The sequence below is a fragment of the Sciurus vulgaris genome (assembly GCF_902686455.1).
Source record: "Sciurus vulgaris genome assembly, chromosome: 15".
In the NCBI taxonomy this organism is placed as follows: Eukaryota; Metazoa; Chordata; class Mammalia; order Rodentia; family Sciuridae; genus Sciurus; species Sciurus vulgaris.
Window position 1 is genome coordinate 37,121,186 of NC_136476.1, and position 19,018 is coordinate 37,140,203.

At 37.4% G+C, this 19,018-nt stretch overlaps 1 protein-coding gene across 3 annotated transcripts in view; it reads left to right on the forward strand.

Moving 5' to 3' along the window:
• The window catches only part of ADAMTSL1 (ADAMTS like 1), a 381,058-nt gene that overhangs the window by 13,659 nt on the left and 348,381 nt on the right, over positions 1–19,018 (forward strand). For all 3 annotated transcript variants that reach the window (XM_079113153.1, XM_079113154.1, XM_079113152.1), the window contains exon 2: positions 17,353–17,480. In XM_079113153.1, the coding sequence (XP_078969279.1) occupies positions 17,353–17,480 (128 nt within the window). The remainder of the gene's footprint in view (positions 1–17,352; positions 17,481–19,018) is intronic.

A 19,018-nucleotide genomic window follows, 5' to 3' on the forward strand; every position in this document is an offset into this window, starting at 1 on the left:
GTAGTGTAAGGTAATACAATCATTCCTGATATTTTCCAAGTGTCAGAATTAACTGGGCATTTGTTAAAATGTAAAGACCCAGATCACTCCTATTTCAGGAAGCCTAGGCCTATTATATTAGCTCTCCAGATGATTCTGATCTACACCAACACCTGGGAACCTCTAGAGTAGTGGTTCAGAGCAATGTCTCTTGATCTAGACTGCCTGGTTTCATATTTTGACTCTGCCAGCATAACATTTCTATAATTTTCTGTGCCTCTACTTCCTTGCCTTTAAATAGGTGTCAACCATAGTGTCTATCTCCAGGGATTGTTGTGAAGTTTGTTAAAATAATTCGTGCAACCTACTTAGTACAGTAATTACTTAGCAAGTGCCTATTAACATCAGCAATTGTTATTACTCCCTCCCTATAAGGTTGAAATTTCTCTATCTCATTCCCATAAACCAATCTCTTATCTTTTCCTGGATTTAAGAGAGCTGATAGCTTTGCCTCACAACTACATCCTTATGTAAACTCAAAGAAAGGACTGAGAAGAAAAGCTGGGATTCCTTTTCAATTTTGGGGGGGTGGTTGTCTTGAGCCCACTGAAACCAGGAAGTATAAGCAGAATAAAGATGGAGGTCAGCTCAAAAGGGTCATTCATTCTCTGAATTTATTCATTCAGGGTTCTCAACCCTCCTCTGCATCGAAATCACCATGAGAACTCAGTACTAAAAATGTGAGGCAGCCACCAGCTTCCCTATCCTCCCCAAGAGGTTCAGGTACAATTGGTCTGAGTAGGGAAACGGACATTGGCAATTTTTCTGAAGTTCCCTGGTCATTTGAATGTGTACAAAGTTGATACCCACTGCTCTAGTTCTAAAATCCTTTCACCTGTTAGGGGATTTGTCTTATCTTTGAAGATGCTTGATAACCCCTTCCTAAAATATCCACAAAGCTTAGGGGCCCTTTCCCCTAGAATAGGGATCATGTTCAAGTTCCAATAACTCATCTAGTTGATAGAATGCACTTTGTAAATTGTAAATATGTATATGTGAGAGAGGGAGAAATAAGATGCATAATGTGAAGGTGATTGTCCTATCATGTAACAGGGGGCACAAAGAGTTCCAAAACTCTTCCAGTTAGTAGGATGTAATATAATCTATAGTATAATCTACAGTGTAATCTTACAGTAGATTATACTATAGTCCATTTAAATGTATAAACTTTTTATTTGAAAATGGTGACCATGAGCATATTAAATCATGGACAAGAAAGAAATTAGAACTTTTCTATGACTGATTTGAAAGAACAAAATAAAACATACTGGGGTTGTCCAGGCTTCTTCATTTACTAGTCTTCTAATCTTTATTTTTCTTTGTCTAGATTTCCTTTTTTCAGATTAAGTATTTGGTCTCTCTTCCCACTGCTCTCCTCAGACAGCCAAATTTAATTCCTGTCTGGATGACTTATCCTTACCCTTCCATATCCCACTTACTTAATTAGAACATGGAGAGATTCTAAATTTTGTCTTATCTGTTGGGGAAATAGTTGTAAGATGGATTTCTCCCTTATCCTTTTTACAGCAACTCTCCATTCCCCTTCTTTGTCTAAAATGCCCATAAACCTGCCATGCCTCATAGGAGCATTATGAGGATCAAATGAATATGTGGAAGTACTCTGAAAACTGTAAAACCTCAATCATATCACACCCAGCTCAAAACCCTTCATTGGCTCCAGCTGTCAGTCTATTCAAGGACCAATCCCTCAGCCCAAACTCAAGGCACTACCCCAGCCCACCATTCCAACCTTATCTGCAGCTGTTTTGCTGAGTTTGGCACACAGAGAGCCATGCTGCAGAGGAACTGACCTGGCCAGGGCTGGAAGACCAATTGTGTATCACGTCCACGACAACAGGAAGATTCTGCATTAGGGTACTAGCAGAAGAAATGGAAAAGAGGCAACAGAAAGGCAGTACATTACAGAAACAGAATATACGGTACAGGAAATTGTTCCCGTGCACATGTGAGGATGGGCAGGTGAATGTATGGGGGACAGGGTAGAGGAAGAAGGAGACCTGAGCGAAGGGAAATGTTTCTTAGCAACATTGTTATGTTTGTAACTGGTAGGGAGAAGGACTGCTAAAGAGTTTAAGCTCCAAACATTGAGTTTGGTTTTAGAAATGTTGAGTTTAAAGTTCTAACAAAGCGCTCAGGTGAATGGAAATAGTCTCCTGAAGATTGGAAAAGCAAAAGAGAAGAAGAGTGCAAGGGAGATACAGTGGATAAGGTCAACAGGATTGTAGGAGGAAGAGAGCAGTGGCTCAGAGAAAGAACCCCAAGGGATTCCAGCATTTACTAGTCAAGATGAGTAAGAAAGGGCTGCGGGTAGGACTGGCAAGTTCTCACTGCCAGCGAAGCCAGGGGAGCATATTCTGCAGCGAGATGTGAGGGAAGGTCATAGGATGTGGTGAGTTACAGGATCTGGATGAATTTCAGAGGAGCCACGTCAGTCAAATAGCGGGCAGAAGCCAGGTTGCAAAACGTTCAGGAATTTGGGGGTGTCAAGGAAGTGGGTTCAGTGGATGTGGATTAGCCTTTCAAGAAGCTCAGAAGTGAAAGGAAGACAGCTGACCGCTCACCCCCCACAGAGTGGAAAGGCAAGGCAGGAAAGCAGAGCAGGAGCTAGGAGATAAAAGTGAGCTTGGTTTTAATAAAAAGAGGAGAAAGTGCTTTCGTCTTAATAGCTCAAAGAACGCTGATAGCAGCCACGTGTGAAATTGATTTCTGAGGCCCAGCACCAGAGACAGGGAGGCTGTGAGGCAAATGGGGTAGTAAACCATGATTTAGCACCTTCGCTTACTCTGCTTATTACAAAACAAGCTTTAAAAAAGATGCCTGGGGTGTGCCTCTGCAATCTTGGTATTGTCTGTGGCCAAGATCCATTTTAATATATTCCTGAGGCATTTTAGGGACTATCACGCTGCTTCAGACATGAATCTATTAACGTTTCATATTGCTAAGCACAGTTAATGCAATGCACATAAATATTATTCCTCCATTAAGTAATATTGAATGATGCTGAAGGAAAAGGAATTCTTCTTGCTGAAAACAGAAAAATGACAGACTCAAAATTTTTTTACTCATTATTTATATATACAGAAATATATAAAATATAAAAATATTTTTAAATTGGTACATATTATTCATACAGAATGATGGGTTTCATTGTAGTATATTCATATAGTCATAAAAACATAATTTGATCAATTTCATTACTCCTGCCTCTCCTCCTCAATCCCTGGGTCCCCTTCCTAATGGTCTCATGGTGTTCCCCACACCCCATTTTTTCCTCTGTATTTTTCCCTAGCTTCCACATATGAGAGAAAACATGATACTTTTCTCTCTGAGTCTGACTTATTTCACTCAAAAGTATAGTCTCTAGTTCCATCCATTTTCCTGCAAATGGCATAATTTTGCTCTTTATGGCTGAATAAAACTCCTTCGTGTATATGCCACATTTTCTTTATCCATTCATCTGTTGACAGATACCTAGGCTGATTTCACAACTCGGCTATTGTGAATTATACTGCGATAAACATGGGAATGCACGTAATTTCTATGCAGACTTTGATTCTTTTGGATAAGTACCAAGGAGTGTTATTGCTGGATCATATGGTGGTTATTTTTAGCTTTCTGAGAAACCTCCACATTGACTTCCATAGTGTCTATACCAGTTGACATTCCCACCAACAGCACGTAAGAGTTCCTTTTTTCCTGCATCCTTTCCAAAGGTTTATTGTTATTTGTATTCTTGATGATTGCCATTCTATCTGAATGAGATGAAATCTCAGTGTAGTTTCAGTTTTCATTTTTCTGATGACTAGAGATGTAGGACTTTTTTTTCATATAATTGTTGGCCATTTGTAGTTCTCTTGAGAAGTGTCCAGTTTATTTGCCCATTTATTGAGTTTTTCTTTTTTTGAGTTCTTTACATATTCTGGATATTAATCCTCTATAGGAAGAGTAGCTAGCAAAGATTTTCTCTCCTTTTGGTAGGTTGTTTCTTTACACTGTTAATTGATTCCTTTGCAGGAAAAATAGAAGCTTTTTATTTTGAAACCATCCCTTTTATTGATTCTTGCTCTTATTTCCTGAGCTATAGGGATCCTATTCAGGGAGTCTTTGCCTGTGCCTATATATTGAAGTGTTTCTCTACTTTTTCTTATAACAGTTTCAAAGTTTCTGATCCATTTAGGACTTTGATCCATTTCAAGTTGACATTTGTACAGCGTGAAAGATAAGGATCAAGATTCATTCTTCCATGGATATCTAGTTTTTCTCAACACCATTTGTTGAAAGAGACTATCTTTTCTCCAATGTATGTTTTTGATACTTTTGTCAAGAATTGGGTGACTATAGCTGTGTGGGTTCGTTTCTGTGTCTTTTGTTCTATTAGTCTATGTCAGATACAGAATTCTCACATGTTGAAAATAAAAATTAAGCTTCATAAATTCTCAAAGTATTTCCTTCTGCTTTTTGAACACTGATAGGGAGAGCACACAAGAATCACAAATACCATACTATGTTTCATATGCTAATAAACATTTAATAAATGGTTTGACTAAGGACTCTGACATTGTCATTTAATTTACAGATGACAGAATATTGTGTTACTTTCCATATATATAATACTTAATGATTTTTCAGTTATGATTTTTAAAATGCTAACAGTGCATGGAATGAAGCCAGCTCAAAAACAAAAGTACTTCTGTTGAATGTCACAGGAAAAACAGGAAGAGATGACTGGTATATTTGTCCTTACTTATCATTATTTTTTCCCATCTTAGTATAACTAGCTTTGTACTGTTTACAGAGAATGAAGACAAATCATAATGGAATAAGAAAGACACATCCTCCTAGAGAACCCAAATCTTTCTTACAATGATCTAAAAGTAGGGACTTACACTACAATCTGCTGTGCATAAGATTAAAGAAAAAAATGTAGACTGTTACATTTGTGAAATAAATGCTCTTACAGGTAGAGAATGCATAGCCTGATTGCTATAGTTTCAATAAAAGCTATCCTGAGGCAGTAGTACTGGACCGTCAATTGCTACTGACATAGGATAATATGTGAAATATGTGGGGAAATATATGTATAAACATATATATATTTATTATATATTTATTTATATTTTATTATATATTTATATATATATACATATATATAATAATCACTATAATTTGTTGTAGAGAACCACAATAACAGAGTTTCTGTTCTGATATAAAAGAAGTATGTCATGAAAATTTTTGAAAGAGTCATTACAAAGAAACATCCTGAGAAGACATTGTGTGCTAAAACTAGGATGGGAATTAAGTCAATACAGAAACTGAAAACCTCCAAACAAGCTCACTTTTAGTTCATCATTTGGTAAACTTTTGCTTACAAGTACTTATTTGTTTCCATAGAAATAGTACACATTAATAAAAAGTACAGAGTATAATTAGCATTTCTTTTATTATTCAGAAGTTACTTCAGGTTTTGCAGTAAGTTCTGTGTGACGGTAGTCCCATAAGTAAAGGAAGGGTATCCTCAGTATAGAGTCTGTTTCAAGATTTACTTTTTAACTGTTTTGTTTTTAGGACTTTTAGCAATTGTACAGCTCGATACTATTTCAAATGTTAACACTTTCATTAAAAAAAAAAATCTTTATAGCAATTTTGTGAGTTAAACCAAACAAATGTTCATACACTCGTTTACAAGATTGGAAAACTGATCTGGAAATCAGGTGCAGGGTGCTTGCCTGAAATCTCAGTGACTGGAAAGATGAGGCAGAAGACCAGCCTGGGCAATTCTGAGACACTATCTCAAACATAAATTAATTAATTAAATTAATAAATAAAGGGCTGGAGAAATAACTCAGTGTAGAGTGTCCCTGGTACCACCACTACCACACACACACACACACACATAATTCTGATTTGGAAATGTGGTTCAATAGTTTAATTTACAATCTGAAATATTATTAAGGTTAGAGTTTTCTTAGAAATTATGTGGCCAAAATTCCTTCTTATGGAGTTGAGTAAACTGAGGCATAGATAATTAAGTTACTTAAAATGTAACAGTAGCAAAGCCAGGTTAAAGCAAAAATAGCTAAAACCAAATCCGGTTTCTCAGTCTGTGTCCTTGTTTAAGTTTTTGCTATCATCATCATCCATGTACACTCTCTGAAACATTTTAAAATGAAAAATGTTCACAAAAAATTATTAAGTACTAAACATCCATTGAATATTAATGTCTGTGTCTGGTCCTGTGCCTGAATATAAAGCTGACTTAGTTTTGTATCTTCTAGGGCTTTGTATTAATGTCACTGAATTTCCTTTAACATCAAACAAAGCTCTACCATTTGAATTTTTAGATTTTTTTCATGCAATTTTTTGTTCCCAGTCCAGAACCATTACTTTAAAACTCATCAAAATTTACTTCTATTTTTCCTAATTAATTCTGTTGAACTTCTATCATCTACGCTGCACTCATTTTTGCATTCATCAAAATACAATTTAATGAGCGTTCTTCATTCTTGTCTTGGTAGTGACCTGTGCCTTTACTTAAGTCAGGACTCTTACCCACCCACAGTCATTCCCATTCTGAGCTGCCCCTCCAAATCCCAGTACACTCAACTCCTAAAAGCAGGCTGCACAAGTGCTGCTTAAGGATGGATGGTTGTTTACTCAGTGACGAGGGCACTTTGGCAGACAGGCATCTAGGACTTGGATTAGACTAGATTAAGGCAAGATGTGGCAGGTGAAGCATCTTTCAACTTTAAACATTTTGCATAAATTTAGAGTTGGCATAAAAAGAAATGTGAATAAGCAGAAATGTGATCACCTCCCCATGATGGGTCAGATTTATTTTTGTCCTGTTCGTTTGCTTATCTGAAGCTGCTGCGTGTAGTTTTCCCCTCTGCCTTGAAGAATCTAAGTATACATGAACAAGAGCAAAAGCTGACAACCATTATGAATTAGGTACTCAACGCAACTTGTCCTAGCCTGCCTAGACTTCATTATTCATTCAATGAATATTCACTGAATCTGATTACATATTGTTCTACAAGGCACCAGGGATAACAAAAGCACATTTATCTTTATCGTGCCCTTAAGAAATGCACAGTGCATTTCTGGACCTAGGTGTGTAAATAAGTAACTACAGTGCAGTGACTAACAAATGCCAAGCCAGCCGTACGTATCAAATCCTAGCAATGTGTTCAAAACACAGTAGAGGTGGTGACTGATTCTACCTGGAGATTAGAGACAGTTTCACTAGAAGAGGGCGTGTCAGATGCATCTTAAAGCAGGAGCAGGAGCACACAAGTTGAAGACAATAAAAGGATGTGCTGAAGATGAGGGGGAGGGGAATCTAGACAAGATCACAAACAAAATACCAGCGAGCCTCGCAGGACCTCGTGCAGCCAAGAAGCCCTGACCTGTTTCTGCAGTGCAGAGGGCAAGTATGATCAGAAGCAGCAGAAATGAATCTAGAACATTGATTTAGGGCTCAGGTTAGAAAGGGTCTTGTCTGCCACTCTAACTAATTTGGGCTTTATCCTATAACCAATGGTTCTTTGCCTTTCTTGAAAATCCTGATGAAAGCTATGAATACTCTTTCCAGAAGTATAATAATAATGCACACATGCCCAAAATGTTACGTAAAGTTTCTGAGCCTTTGCAGCCCACCTGAAATCCATTACTAGAACCTACCAGCTGTAGGCAGTGGATCCACACACACTGTTTCTTACCAAGGAGTGAACAGTTCAACTGTGTTTAGAAAGATAAGGGGCAACCCTGCAGTGGACAGGCTGGTGGGAGGAGAGGCTGGCTGTGGAAAGATCAGATAGGGAATCTGTTGTAAAATACTGGGCATTAATAGGAGAACCAGAATTCAGGCTGTGAAAGTGAATTTGGAGGGGTGGGAGTGGAAGAAAGAGGAATTTCTGAAATGGAATTGATGAGACTTGGTGCTGAACAAATATCTTGTTGTTTATCTTCTCACTAAATTATAAATCTTCTAAAACACATCCATGCGCCAGTCTGGACTCCAAGAAGTGAGCCAAAGTGATAACAAGTATGTAGGATTAGAACTTCATATCCATGCAAAAGAACCGGGTCTCTCTAAAAGCCAAGCTGCAGAGGGCTATGGATTAGTGAGTGTGTTGTGGCTGATAGAGGTTGCTGGTAGACAGAAACTAATCAGGAGCTGTTGCAAATGGCCAAACTGAGTGGGAAGTAATCATTTCAAGGCAACAAGCAACTTGATGATTGCCATCCCTGGGCTTCCTGGGCCCAGACCATGTTCTGGATCTCTGGACCCCTGAATTGGTTTGCTTTATATTTATAATGAGAAAGTATTGCCAAGACCATAAGTAGACCCTCAGAATGATTCACTGCCTAGACTGGTAAAATGGTTTTAAGTATCCAAGTTGCTACCAAGTAACAGTTTTAAGTTAGAACTAGAGGAAAATGCTGTCTATTAAAAGTACAAAAATATAGCAATTGAGACAACTTCTGCTTTCTAAAACAAACTCATCTGAGTTAACAGGAGCAGAAATTTTGATGGGATTTATCTTGTGGTGTGAATGAGAGAGGTTTTAATTGAGCTGGAGAGCAGAAAACCAGTTGGAAATTTTAAGTAACTAGATATTTCTCATGCACTTTTGCCTCTGCCTTTCCTTGGGCTATGTACCTTTTTTTAATGTACATTTTTGAAAGATGAGTAACAAGTAAAGATTTAAAACAAAGCGTACTTACAAAACATTTCTTTATCTACTAAATATTTGTCAAAATCTGTATTTTCTTCAAAGTGGCATTCATAATATTATTTCAATTTTAAATGTAGGTAACTCCAAAATAAAAAGCATAACACCTGCTGTGAAAGGGTTTAAGGTCTAATTTGAAAGATAATTGTTATGCAGAATGATATTCCAGGACTTGGGGTGTAGCTCAGTGGTAGAGCACTTGCCTAGCATGCACAAAGCCTGGAGCTCAATCCCAAGTAATAAAAAAAAAAAAAAAAAAAAAAAAAAAAAAAAAAAAAAAAAAAAAAAAAGGCAGGATGATAATCCCGAGGAGCCACAGTCTTGTTTTAATGTTTTTTATACTAATTAATTGCAAATTGATAATCCATGAATAGAACATCAAAGAATTGCAGAATTGCAGGGTAAGCAGAGTTGTTGCAGTATTAAGAACTCACCATTCTGTGTTTTCTGAGAAAAGAGAATCTAATGTGAACAAAAGTAGAAGCAAAAACATAGAAAAGAAAAATAACATTGAGTCACTGAGAATACTTTAGATTTCAGTTCCAAACATTGATCCCACGACTTCTTAGAGGTGCTTGAGAAAGTAATTGATCGTGAGTACAAGACTGGAACCTAAATTACATTCAAAGTCCTACGGAGTTTTATTCAGAACCATTTCACCAATTTTTTTTTTTTTTCTTGACTCTGATCGCACAATGGTCAACCAAAGCAGAGTTGAGATAGTTCTGCTAAAACCCAAAACTGACTTGCCTGATAGTGACACAAAGCTAGTGAGTCATTTCTTCCTGCTTTTTTTTAATCATCAATTACAATTTGGACTTTTAAGCCATCAAAACCTAAGCCATATTAATTTATTAACTTTGCAGTTCCTCAACGAATCACAAAATGAGATTTTTTTTTCTTCACCAGAAATTCTTTCTCCATGATTCCAAACCCCAACATGTGCTTTCCAGAGCCTCAGATGTTTCCTTCGTTCTACAGATGTTTTGTAAATTCATTTCAGCAAAATTTGCCAATGCTGCAGAAAAGATCTGTGGCTGATTGGACTCACAGTTTGGACAGAGCTCGGAGTTAGATTAGATGGGAATGGAAACTGAAACTTCTCACTGGCTCACCAGGAAGTCAGGAATTCACAAAAAGCAGAGAAGGAATTTTGTTGGAAGGGGAGTTTCAAACATGTCTCTTTCAGGGAGTGGAGGGGTGTGGAAGCCCAGGGAGGTGACTCTTCACTGTTTTTCTTGGTGTTGGGCCTACATATTATTTTCCATTGGAGATTTCTTTTCCTTTTTAAGTATAGGGAAGAAACAACAGCAGCAGCAGCCAGTGGCCAGGGAGAAAAGCTTCAGTTTCAGAAGTCCAGGTAAAATAGCTAACAGTGAACACCTGAGGCCAACCAGTACAAAGATGTCAAAATAGCCCCACAGGGCAAAGGGCCATGAAGGTGATGACTGTCATTGCTAGTATGAGAGTAGCATGAGTTTTTGAAATGACCATACAGTTCTCTTACTGTCTTCCTTTGTAAAAGAAATGAAATTACTAACTTTAGCTTTCTATTTATAATTGAGCAGTGTCTAGATTCAGCAGTTAGGCAGTATTGTTGTTATAAGCAAATGTTACAGTGGAAAAAGAAAACCAGACTGACCATGTCTAGTAAAAATCTCTTTAAGTCCTCCAGACCATATATATCTATACACATACATATATAAAAACACATGTGTATGAATATAAAACCAAAACTAGAATTTGAAATTTCTTTCACAAAAACATGCCTAATACAACTTCTATTAATATTCTATCAGTATCATGGCAAAGAAAAGTGTTTCTATTTATCAAGTTCATGCTTCAGAAGAAACAGTGATAGAATATTTTAATCTATGACTTCCCGTGAGATAAACTGATCCAAAATATTCTGTGGCAGATCACAAATTTCCTGACTACTAATCTTTGTGCATATCAGCAATTACGGATTTTAATTCAACTGGCTGTGAAATTGCGTTCTGGTGGAGCTTTCCAAAATGCCCAGAGGTTTCTCAGCTAGAGAGCTGTAATCTAGCCTTGTCTTTGGATAGAATACAAAAAAATCAAGTTACCATAGTTCTGAAATGAAAATCTTGCTGAAGCACTTGACATTGAGCAGAGTCAGGTTTTTGTTTCCTAAAAAGTAACAGAGCTGTCTTAATTCTGTTTCCAAGTTGTATTCAAGGGTTCAGGAAGAGCACTGAGGACAAAATAATTTTTAAAATTTTTATAAAATAACTACATTAGTTTTTGTCACTTAATAATGAATTTGTATGCTGATAAATGCTGTTTGAATGGGAAAGAAAAGTCAAAACTTCAAATGAGAACAGCATAAAAGATGGTGAGGTATGGATATAAAACCTGGCTCTACCATGTATTAACTGTATGACTGCGAGTCGGGGGAGGTTTGTGTATTTGCGGCATGAAGATGGAGATAAAGTAATTAGAATATGCCAGAATCACACTAGGTACTTCACATTCATTCTCTTATTTATCTTCACAGTCTCCCTAGCAAGAGAAGGATCAGTGTTCCCACTTTGCAAAGGAAGAAACTATGTCTCAGAGAGATCTGGCAACAAGCCTAAGTCAAGTTTACTTGTGTATGATTAGTCAAGCCTATCTGACTCCAGAGCCTGCAATCTTTTCTTCGTACCATGATGCAAATTGTTCTCTCTCTCTCAGCCTCAGTTTTCTTTTTCATAAAATGAGGGGGGTGGGATTCCCACCTGACTGACTTATCGTGAGGATTAAATACAGTAATTTGTGTAAATCCTGGTACACTGCCTGGCACACAGGGACTTAATAAGTTACAGCTTTACCCCTCACCTCTACTAACGCTTCAGGCCTAGGGGCCCTTGTAGAAATATGCCAAGGGTGTGCTTGGTGTGCACAGAATCAGAGTGAAGGAAAATGGAAGATGGGTACCAAAAGTCCCCTTGACCTGAATAGCTTTTACACCCTGTTACAGAATCAACTTCTCTCTTCAGTAGCAAGGGACAGGCTTCATGCAGTGGCCTCTGAAAGACCATGCACTGTGTCACTGGCAGTTCATCATATCCCCCAACAGTGCAGCTGTGATAAGAACCAGATGATCCGAATTTCCTAAGCAAAACTAGCAGCAAATATCATCTGGGAAGGCGCATGCCTCAGTATCCATATGCCATGCCCTTTAAGAAAGTACATCAAAAACCTAATGGGCTTTTACAAGAGCCCAGTTACTGCTTAATGTCTGTAAGCGTTCAGGAGCAGGGACTCACCATTCCTACCACGCACAGTTGGCAGCAGAACCAGTATTCCAAGTTGTTAAAGGAGCCAAGGATTAGATAAGATTTATAGAGACCTGATGTATGTAGGAGAGCTAAAAATGGAATCTGCAGATTTGTCTCCAAAGCTTCATATGTACATGGGCAGGATGTTCCTGTGTATAGATTGCTCTACTTTGCATGGGCACACCACAGGAAAAATGGTTCTTTCATCATTGGAAGGGTTGCTCCCTCTTTTTAATTTAGAAGTGTGTGATATTCATTTTGTACAGCCACATGCACAGCCCCAGATGACTTATGCTAAATGCCGTCTGTCTGGGAGGAGAGGAAAACCAGAGGTTCAGGTACCTTCTTGCAAACACTGCTCTTTGCTTCATCTTGTAACCTATTTTGTTGCTTTTGAGGGTCTGTTGATTTCTAAAGAACACTTCTCTTATAATATAACTTCATCTGTTATATGACTTCAATTTTACAAATACCTATCAACCATTTCCTCAGCACCTACTTCTATTTTCATTTAGTTCTGCACAGCTTGACCTCTTGTTATAACATTTGCAAAAAATTTTTCCAAGTACTCTGTGTATGTGTACCTCTGAGCAAATATAACTCTAGAGACTTATTGCTAATTTGTACTTCATCCTCCGATCCCATAAGTCTTTGATAACCTGTCTAGGTTCCAGTGAAAGAGGTTTCTGGATAAAGTGGTACACAGGAGGTCATTCCAAGGTTAAGTGTCTATGGGACAGTGAAAGGCAGGGAAAAATATTACTTCATGTGATTGCTCAAAGCATTTAACTACCTGTAGCTGTCTACCTTGGATCTTTCACCTGAGACTTTGTTGGTGCAGTTGGGTCTGAAATCAGCCATTAAGTCAGTAATGGTGAGAAAGTGACACCATTCTAAGGCAGTGGAGGTCAGGAAGCTCTTCTAATATGTGTAGAATATATATAAAAATCTGCAGCCACAATCCATATTTCATGCAGTTGGCATTTGTGGAACTTTAATGCCTTTTGACTGGCCTGGAGCAATGGTTCAATGGCCTTGTGGCATTTGTTGAAGACTTAAATAGAGTCTTAAGTAGAGTCTACGTTTAAAGATCAATATGTGGCATCAAAGATCTAGAAATGACTATAATGTTTCTAAGTTGGATATCTCAAGATACACAATTTTCATAGAACCAAGACCCAGGCCTTTCTTCTCTTAGTGTTTGCTAGTTTCTTAAATGCTAGTTCAAAAATGCCCATTGTCCATTCTTACCCATCCAATAACTGTTATACTAACTATTATACTATTATTAATCCAATAAATATTATACTAAGACAGGACTTTTCCCTCAAATTCAATATCAGATCTGTTTTTGACTTTTAATGATAGATCTACTGGTGAAACACTGGCTTGCACAAAGAATTCAAAAACATCATCTCACACAATATGCTGCTGAAATTTCTGACTGTAGGGTTAGTGTTGATCTATTGATTGCTATGCTTAATAGCACCCATAATTTTCTTTTTGAGGCATTTAAATTAAAATATTCCACTCATGCGATAAAAATAATATTAATAAATATTGTCTCATTTATATAGAAAAGCTTAGAATTTGGGTTTCAGAAGCAATCAATATTGCTTTTAGGTAGCCCATTGCCTATTCCTTTTTTTTTCTTCAAGCCTCAGTTTCCCAAAATTGATACCATTTAAAGTTTATACTTGAAAAAAAATGCTTTTATAAAGTCAAAAAGACTGCACGTTCAAAAGTAAGAGGGAAATAAACATGAGTTCTACCCAGGCCAGACACAAAAGTTGTTTATGTTGAAGATCGTCTTATAGACTGAAATAAGCAAATACTCCTAGTTTTTAAATGAACTGAAAGACATTGTTAAAATGTTGATTCTGGTTTTAGATATAAAAGTCTGGCACAGTTAAAGAAGAGGAAAATCACTTTCTCTAACATTAAACATGGATTCAGTTGAAATGAATTATGTTTATTCCACTTACTAAAAGAAAACTTGGAATTTGTTCACTTTGAGAAGGAGGCCCTTTCTTTGTTTCTAGGATAATGTGAGATCTCTTTCAAAGAAATGGGGTTACTTACTAATTGTGCTAAATTTGTAACTTGTGATGAGGTGAGATATTTACTTAGCAAAACATCATCTTAGAGCTCTTTAGACAAGACATATGAAAAACACCAAGCAACTTTAGCAAAGAGTTTGAAACAATCCACTTTTGTAGAAAAACAAAATCACAACCATACATCATTTCCTAAAGATTTTACCCAGAGAACAGCCAGGAGAAACTTCCCCAAAGTTTTGGCATCCTGGTATTCCTATTTCATAGGGAAGTGCAGTTCATATGGAAATGCTCCTTGTAGAATTGTTTTTATACAGTTATAATTGTATAGCGTCAAAGTTTGTATTCATTTATCTCATTTCAATCACTGCACAAATCTAGCTTTCATGATACTGGTTTCATTTAAGTCATATTGAATTTGGATAAATAAGGAGAATTGCATTATACAAATATATGTTTGTCATATATTTAATAGTAACTTCATCAGGAAAATACTGAACCTCTGCCAACAGTTCCATCTTCCAGTCACACAGAGAAAACACAAAGGGTGTCAGGACATGTACAGTATACTTTTGTAAATCTGAGGAGTGATTTTAATGAGCTTCAGGAGAAGAGACTTGAGTACATGTATTTCAATGGCATAAGGACTTTTCACTAGTTAAACTCTTAAACCAGGGTACCTTACATTATAATGATAACAGATTACAGATTGGTTTGATTATTCCTAAAATTCAGGCTTTGAAGCTCAATATGTAATTCCTATACAAAGGATAGATTTTTTTATAGTAACCCAATACTACTGGCAACTCACAGGACCCTGGAGATGGAACACTGAAGGTGGCTGCAAGGTACCATGGTAGGAAAGTGAGGGATTTCAACAAGATGACACCTTAAGAGTGCAATGGCTCAGATACATTCAACAGAAGAAATCCAAGTGCCTTATCAGTGTACTTCCTGTAACCTTCCAGAGCATATGCCTGTTTACAAATACTGTTAATAGCACATCATAAATAATGTTGAATAATAATAATAGCAACACGTGTATGCAGTGCTTTTCAAAATGTATTTTTGTTGTAGTAAAATATACATAAAATAATAAACAAAATTTACTCTTTTTACCCATTTTTAAGTGCACAATTTAGTATCATTAAGCATTCACATTGTTCTACAACCATCACCACCCACGTTCATCTCCAGAACTTTTCATCTTCCCTTTAAACACCAACTCGTCATGCCTCATTCCCCAGCCCCCTGGTAACCATCATTCTATTTTCTTAGTCTATGAATGTGGCCATTCTAGCCACCTCATGTGAGGGGAATCACATAGTATGTGTCTGATGTGTCTGTTTTGTGTCTGACTTTCTGGCTTACTTCACTTAGTGTAATGTCTTCAAGGTCCATTCCCGTTGTAGCATAGGCCAATCTCCTCTTCTCTCTCTCTGTCTCTCTCTCTCTCTCTCTCTCTCTCTGTCTCTCTCTCTCTTTGGCACATGGGAGTAAACCCAGGAGTGCTTTACCACTGAGCCACATCCCCAGCCCTTTTTTACTTTTTTTGAAATAGGGTGTCACTAAGTTGCTTAGGGCTTCACTAAATTGCTAAAGCTGACCTTGAACTTGCAATACTCCTGCCTCAGCCATCCAAGTCACTGGGGATTACAGGTGTGTGCCACTACATCCAGCATCTCCTTCCTCTTTTAAGGTTTAGTAATATTTCATTGAATGTATATACTACATTTTGTTTATGTATTCATCTATCCATGAATGTTTGGGTTGTTTCTACCTTATATACTTTTAAACTCTTTTAATCCTCACAAGGATTCGGCATTATAGTTACCTTTATTATCCCTATTTTATAAGAAAACAAGAATAAAGAGGTTATGTGGGTGCCCAAGTTTAGGTAACTAGGAAGCTCTGGAGTCACCCCACCTGGCCCACCCCAGGCTGAGTTGATCCTCAGTTCATATTCCCATCTACCCTTTCAAATGATTTATGAATCTAAATAAAACATGTATCAGCTAGAAAACCATTTATATAAAACTTGGAGGCCAGGTTTCTGATTTCACTTGTATAGCTCTTAAAATATCCAAGAAGTCAATTGAACAACTGAGCCCCATAGCAACTATGTTACAAAGAGTTACATTAATGCAAAATAAAAAAATCAGTGCCTTGCTCTGGCAGTAGTTTGAGGCTAAGTTCATTTAGCTAATCCTCCTACATAAGTCATGCTTATAATATTACTCCCATTTTATAGAAGGTAAAAATGAGGCACAAGGGGTCGGTAAGTTACTTGGTTCGAGGACGCATAGTAAAAATCAGAATCCATACCCAAACTCAGTTTCTAACTCCAGAGCTTGTTCTAACTAGCTGTAGCACAAATGCAATTATTTTCTCATCTTTATGAGAAACATTAAGTGCAACATTGAGACCTGTGTATAACAATAATTATCCTTACAGTAGATGCAGATTTTTCTAGGAAGCCTATAAATAATAAGCACTTCCTGTATTTCTAAAATTATCTCAAAACAATTATTCCATTTAACAATCTGAAAAGAATGAATTGCTTCACAAAAAAAGTGAATTTTAGAACATATGGTTAGATTTTAGAAAGCAGTGCAGGTATGCACATGTTAAGCTTCTCAAAGCAGGAATACCTTGAGAGCAGATGCTTTTCACAAAGATAGGAAGAGTAAATGCATGAACCCAGGGGGAATTTGTGACTTTCCTACAATCAATCTTCCTTTAGCCCAGATTCCTATTTATGGCTTTCTTTTCCCTTTGCGTCATTAGTGCAATCTCTTGTTCCCTTCTGTCATGGCCCAGGATATTTAAATATTCCGCTCCCCAAACATAAACATATTATAAAATTGTTAAGAATTGGATGCAGAGCCAGGCGCAGTGGTGCATGCCTTGGGGCGCTGAGGCAGGTGGATGGCAAGTTCAAAGTCAGCCTCAGCAACATAGCGAGGCCCTAAGCAACTCAGCGAGACCCCGTCTCTAAATAAAATACAAAAAAAGATGGAGATGTGGCTTACTGGTTAAGTGCCCCTTAGTTCAATCCTTGGTACCAAGAGGGAAAAAAAAAAAAAGAATTGGATACTGGTTTTCAGTTCCAGTATGGCCACTATTTACAGACATACAGCCACCCACATTTCAGGATGCGTGTTTCGGGATTCGATGCGGACAAGATGCTGACCATCCTCTCATTTCTGGCAGAGTTCCAGGGCAGCACGCTCCGAGGAGGACCGGGATGGCCTATGGGACGCCTGGGGCCCGTGGAGCGAGTGCTCACGCACCTGCGGCGGAGGGGCCTCCTACTCCCTGAGACGCTGCCTCAGCAGCAAGTAAGTCCTTTACCCACTGCTGGCTTTGCGAGAGCCCGCGGTAGCCCGTTAAGGCACATTTTCGTGGTCGGGATGATACAGAGCATTCTGTTGCTCACAAGTCTAGATGAATGAAGGGAAGGTGCAAAGAATTAAGTTTTTGATTCGTTCTTATGTTCCTCTCCACTCATGTGAAGAGCAATATGCAATTTATCTCATTTGCCCAGCAAAATTTATGGTTTTCCTGTTAGAATTGGAAGGAAAACTTATTTGAAATGAATCATTAGCTCCATAATATACAGTATTTTTTTAACATCATTTTAACAATTACAGTGACGATAGCATTAATATTGGCATTAGTAACAAACTGAACTAATGTTCAGTTTCCAATATTACCTAGTACTTTGCAGATGAATGATATATTGGTTTAGTTTTATAAATGTTTTAAGTAGCTAGAAGTCAATCAGTTCAACTGGTGGAGGGCTGGAAGAACATAAATGTCTGTAGAAATTGTAGCATGAAGACAGAGGCATGAAGAAGACCAGTGGACATGCTACTGGCCTCTGAAAGGAAAAGTCCAGAGGCCTTAGAGTGGAAAGTTTTGGCTAAGAGTAAGAGTAATTCAAAACTGCTTCTTGAGCTGTATGGTCTATGACTAGGTTTGTCTCAGAACTATAAATATAAAGTACCATAGTAATATATTTTAATGAAATATATTATTTAAGTGAAAAGTGTTAAAGGCAGCAAAAAGGAGGCTTGATCAAAATCACTATGTGTTATAAAACATGAAACAGAAGAAGAACAAAAGCATCTTCTGATTCTCCTAGACTTACTATACACAAACAGCAGAAAGTAGTGGGATGCAGGTTCAGGAAGGTGCCAACTTACTTTAATAACAATGGGAATTGCTTCAAAGCTGAGTCTGAGTCCTCCTCTTTTCTGTTCTCTGCCCAAGGTCTGTGGAGTCTAACAGATATTAGGAGCTTAATAGATGGTTCTTCACTGAACCTGTTGAGAGCTAGAGATAATTTTGGTTCCAAACAGGTCTCATTGTAAATGTTCCTTGAGAAACATGGCCAAAAGGCTTATCCTGAAGAGACCAGATCAGTTCCAGTATTTGGGTGTGCATTGAAGATAGGTCTGTCAGCTTGTTGTCACTAGCAAGTTTGTCTTCTTTTGACACCAGCTTCATATCAACCAGGCTCTAGAGTTAAGAGAGGCTAGATGGTTTTTCCTTATAATTCACTTGTTTTCTTAATCCTAGGCATAAAAACTTTTTAAATCTGCAATATGTGATGCTACATGATGATAATGTAACTGACAATAATCATACAGAATAAAGCCAAATGTTCAAATTTGGAATGTTTCTGTTGTCCAGTTTTCTCAAATTAGCATCCTTGAATATTCTGTAGGAATGAGCAAAACATGTCTCCCAGATTAGTAAGAAATGTAGAGAAAGTTGCATATTATCTCAGTGATATGGGTATTACATTATGTTGGACTCTTTTACTGAGTGAGACATCAAAAATCAGTTTAAGGATTAAGCTAAAATCACAAAA